At 33.0% G+C, this 4,724-nt stretch overlaps 1 protein-coding gene across 1 annotated transcript in view; it reads right to left on the bottom strand.

The window, feature by feature from the left end:
- Vps13b (vacuolar protein sorting 13 homolog B) overlaps positions 1 to 4,724 on the bottom strand; it is an 881,657-nt gene that overhangs the window by 854,008 nt on the left and 22,925 nt on the right. The window contains 1 exon segment of the mRNA XM_023699943.1: positions 4,154 to 4,297. Within this exon segment, the coding sequence (XP_023555711.1) occupies positions 4,154 to 4,297 (144 nt within the window).

Below are 4,724 nucleotides of genomic sequence, written 5' to 3'. Positions count from 1 at the left end.
TTTTTGTACTAAGGATCAAACTTAGGACCTCACACTTAATAGGTAAATGCTGTGCTACTGAGCTATATCCCCAGTCCAAGAAATGTAAATATTAACAATATTATAAAGGGTGGTAGTAGAGCATACAGACTGTAAGCAAATGATACCATTTCTACTTTAGATGAAGTCACTACCTGGATAGAAAATCCAAAAGGAATCTTCCAGAAAACTAATAAAATTAAAATAGGCAAAGTCACAGGACACACGATCAATGCAAAAAGTGCATTTCTGTAACAATGAACTACTAGACACTAAAATTAAACACACAATATTTGTACATGCTTCAAAAGAAGATGTAAATCTAATAAAACATAAAGGATGTATATGATGACAAAAATAGAAAGCTAACGATAAAATCAGTAACAATCTAAATAGAGAGGTATACTGTGTTCACAGATTGGAAAACACAACATGACAAAAATGTTAGTTCCCAAAAAATTATCTATACATTTAAGGCCATCATCCCTATCAAAGTTTATTTTATAAGAAAGGAGATATATTTAGGATAAGCAAGAATTCTGAAGAAAAAAAATGAATCACTATTTCAGATGCTGAGGCTTACTATACAGCTACAGTAACCAAAACTGTGTGACACTGATGGAGCAACAACCACATTGATCAATAAAACAGGAGAACCGAAAAATCAATCCACATCGACATGCTCAACAAAGGTTCTAAAGCAATTCAAGGGGCCAGGGATATGGCTCAGCTGCACAGGGTCCTGAGTTTGATCCCTGGTACCAAAAAAAAAAAAGAAAAAAAAGCACCAACCTAAACCCACCATCAGATACAAAATTAACTCAAATAGAAAATAGACTTAAGGCTGGGAGTAGTGCAGCACACCATAAAATCCCAGCACTCAGAAGGCTGAAGCAAAAAGATTGCTGCAAGCTCAAGGCCAGTCTGGGCTACATAGTGAGTCCAAGGCCTGCCTGAAATATATAACAAGATTCTGTCTCAAAAGGCCAAAAAAAGAAAAAAAATTAAAAATTAAAAATTAAACTTTAGACAGAAAATGATAAAAAAAAAATCTTTAGGACCTATGGACATGATGTAAAAAATAGCAAACAGTTAATAAAGTTTTAAAAAAGTTTTAATTATTAAAAATAATTCTGAGTGACTATGAAGGTACCTTTTTTTTTTTCCAAAACTGGAGATTGAACTCAGGCCCTTGCACTTATTCTGCTGAGCCATCTCCCCAGCCCCAGGTACACTTTATTTTGCCTAAGACAATCACTTTCTCATTCCAAAAATAACTACAATTAAAACAGATTATAATAACATGTTACGGCAGGTAGTATGTTATAATCAGAATCACAAAAGTCACAATGTAGCATTGTAAAATTTTTCTAAGTATCCTTTGCTGAGATTATATAAATACCTCAGCAGGGGGCTGGGGAAATACCTCAGCAGTCTATAAACACCTGCCTGACAAGCACAAGCACCCAGGTTGAATCCCCAGTACCACATGCAATGGTGACCCCAGAACCCTGGGCACACAGTGCTGGCCATGACCCATGCTGCATAGTGAAACCCTATGTCAAATAAATAAAAGATTTTCAAAACTTTAAAAAAAAAAAAAAAAGGCTGGGGAGATGGCTCAGTGGAATAAGCCCTTCCCTGGCAGCACAAGGGCCTGAGTTCAACCCCCGGTTCTGAAAAAAAAGAAAAACCTCAGCAATATTTTTCAGTGAATTATAAACTAAGCAATCAACAAATGTTGATAGAGTTAGCTTCAACATTACAAAGTACCCTGTACCTTCTTGTCAAGGCATTTAGCAATTTCATATTCTTCTAATGATCTAAATTGAACCTATTATTTCTTTTAATCATATTTAACATATTCCCCAATATTACTGCTAATATTTTTTCCATGTATCTACAGACCTGTAATTCTAAAGGCCCCTTTCATGTAAGCTATCATCTCACCACAATTTTATTTACAAAATAAGTTTTTTCAACATCTATAAAACTTTAGATAATATAATTATGGAGCTATTCAACTAAATTACTATGTCCACAATCTTACTTTTATTCTATGGTATGCTAATCAAGACAAATTCTGAAAATAAAAAATAGTATTTTAAAATGTGTTTCATCTGCAATGTCTTTATTCAAAATTTAATTCCAATCACTTTATAAAATTGAGTATTATTCTCCAGAGGCATACACTGCTAAATAATTTGTCCAAATGTCAACTGCAATTTCAAAAATCTTTTCTACCCCAAAATTTTAAACATCTGCAAAAAGTACTTGTTTTTACAGCACATTCGTGACACTTTTTTAATAGTACACTCCTGACATTTGACCTTTTGTTCTACACACTACAAAAATCAAGTTTGAAATACCATCCAAGCAGGAAATCAGATCATTTCTGCAGTAGCCATCTGCTTGGCCAATATCAAATATTAATTCTACAATGCACTAAATCATGTGTTAGAAATCTTTTTCAGCAGCCTCTATAATTAGTTGTAACTTATCTCTTTTAAAATGTGTTTCTGATAGGACATCTGGTCTTGACACTACCACCTTCCAAATGAAAAACTACTTAGTGTTTTTATTCCTTTTTTTTTTTTTTTTTTTTTTACTGTGGAGTACGACGTGGGTGGGATAACCAAGTCCAGACTTGCAAAAAATATACTAAATGTTAATAACAGATGTTGATGAAATAATCATTTAAGTACTACCAAATATAAATGTAAAATAAAACACTGCTGTAATACAACTACAAATTCTAAATAAATTTCTGAAATACTGAATGTTTTAAAAATAAATTTTCATAAACATGTAATATTGGCCTGCTTACTTTGAGGAACTCGGATAATACAAGCTCAGGATCCAAGGTCTCATAAATGGAAAAAAATTACCTGAGTCCAATGAGCTGATACAACAAAGTAGCTACTTAAAACAATACTTGTAATACCTCATAAATAACCCTAACTTAATACAGATTAAAGCTATATTTAGGATATACTAAAATTACCTTATGGTTCTTACAAGAGGTCATTTAAAAATATTAACTGATTTAAAACTACAAGGTAAATGTTAAATGTGTGCTAAGGAACAAGGATTAAAAATGACAAATACACTACTTTTTTTTTTTTTCCTCCAAATGCCTTCAGGGCAGGTTTGGATGGCTAGAGTTAAGAGGATCTAACCATGGCAACCTGAGCCTGACTGCTTTGTGGAAGCAGCCACTTAAAGAATTGAGCTAATGGGCAGGCCCCCAAAATACACTCCTTTTTCACAAGATGAAAGTGAAAACATTCTTCACAAAATGCTGCTGTCCTGACCCATTTGCTTCTTAGATTAGAAAACTTGGACCAGGGAGATAGCTCAGTGGCATAAGCACCTGCCTGGCAAGCATGAGATCCTGAGTTTGATCCCCAGTGCCCAAAAAAAGAAAAAAAAAGAAAGATTTTGGCAGATATGCCTCAAATCTAGTAATATACCTCTGAGGAAAAAAAAAAATTAAAAATGTGAGAAGCATCAGAGAAGAAATATCTGAAATAAGCAGTTTCTAATACCACAAGTTTAAAAGCAATAATGAAATCTGTAAAGTAGATATATTTTTATTTACCCCTACCACCCCCCCAAAAAAAGCCTGAAAAAACTGGCTAATTTTGAAATGTATTTATATAAAAATCCATACAAATCCATTCCAAAATCTTAATGTAAAAATTATCCCTAACTGAGCCTCATTTCTATTGTGGATAAAGGTAATAAGCAAACTATATGATGTCTACTAATGCTATGAAGGACTAAGCAAAATTTGTATGAAAACGTCCTTTAAATGTTTACCCAAATTTAAAAACACCCTTTTGTAAATGTTACTTTAATACATACGCAAGAAGTACATAAAATAAGATTTATCAGGGGGCCTGCCCCTTAGCTCAGTTCTTTAAGTGGCTGCTTCAACAAAGCAGTCAGGCTCAGGTTGCTGTGGTTCGATCCCCAGAACTCAAGCCAGCCAATTGTGCCCTGAAGGCATTGGGAGCAAAAGAAAAAAAAAAAAGATTTATCTGAAAACCAACATTCCAAAGGTTAAGACATGTCAAACGTCATACCTATTAATATTGAGAAAAATAAAGAACTAGGATCAATAATTCCTTACCTGTATTACATCTTTAAGTTTCAAAATGCATTCCATTGTATTGATGGTAATTACTACTGGTTCTGAACCCAGTTTTGTCCATGGTACATGAATCCTCAATTCATGAATATGTCCACTTAAAAAAGTGAATGGTAATTTCAACTCCTTAAAACAAAACATAAAAAAGCACAGTAAGTATATTTTTCATATGTTTTTCTAATATTCTAATTTTCTTTTTCAAAATTTTATTGATAACCAGATAGCAATGAGACAGTTTCAAATCAAATCGCTAAAACAGTTTCAACAAATAATACACTGCATATATTCTTCTTAGTGGTTAATTGCTGTACAAGATGCGGACTTGTAATCCTATTTACAAACACCATTAGAACAAATATTCTATTGGTTAAGAGAATGTAACTATATATCTGTCCCAACCACTTTGAATACACACATACAAAATGGACATTCATAGGTATATCCCATTTTTTCTAAGTTCGTTATTGAATATTATAGGTGTGTAAACTCAGCAAAATATTCTAAAAGAGTCCAGTAGCCCATAATAGTATTGGGTCTTCTGTTTAACTGGCAA

Source organism: Octodon degus, unplaced genomic scaffold (assembly GCF_000260255.1).
Source record: "Octodon degus isolate 3935 unplaced genomic scaffold, OctDeg1.0 scaffold00118, whole genome shotgun sequence".
NCBI lineage: Eukaryota > Metazoa > Chordata > Mammalia > Rodentia > Octodontidae > Octodon > Octodon degus.
Note: the sequence above shows the minus strand (reverse complement) of the source record. Positions and strands in the feature narration are given on the sequence as shown.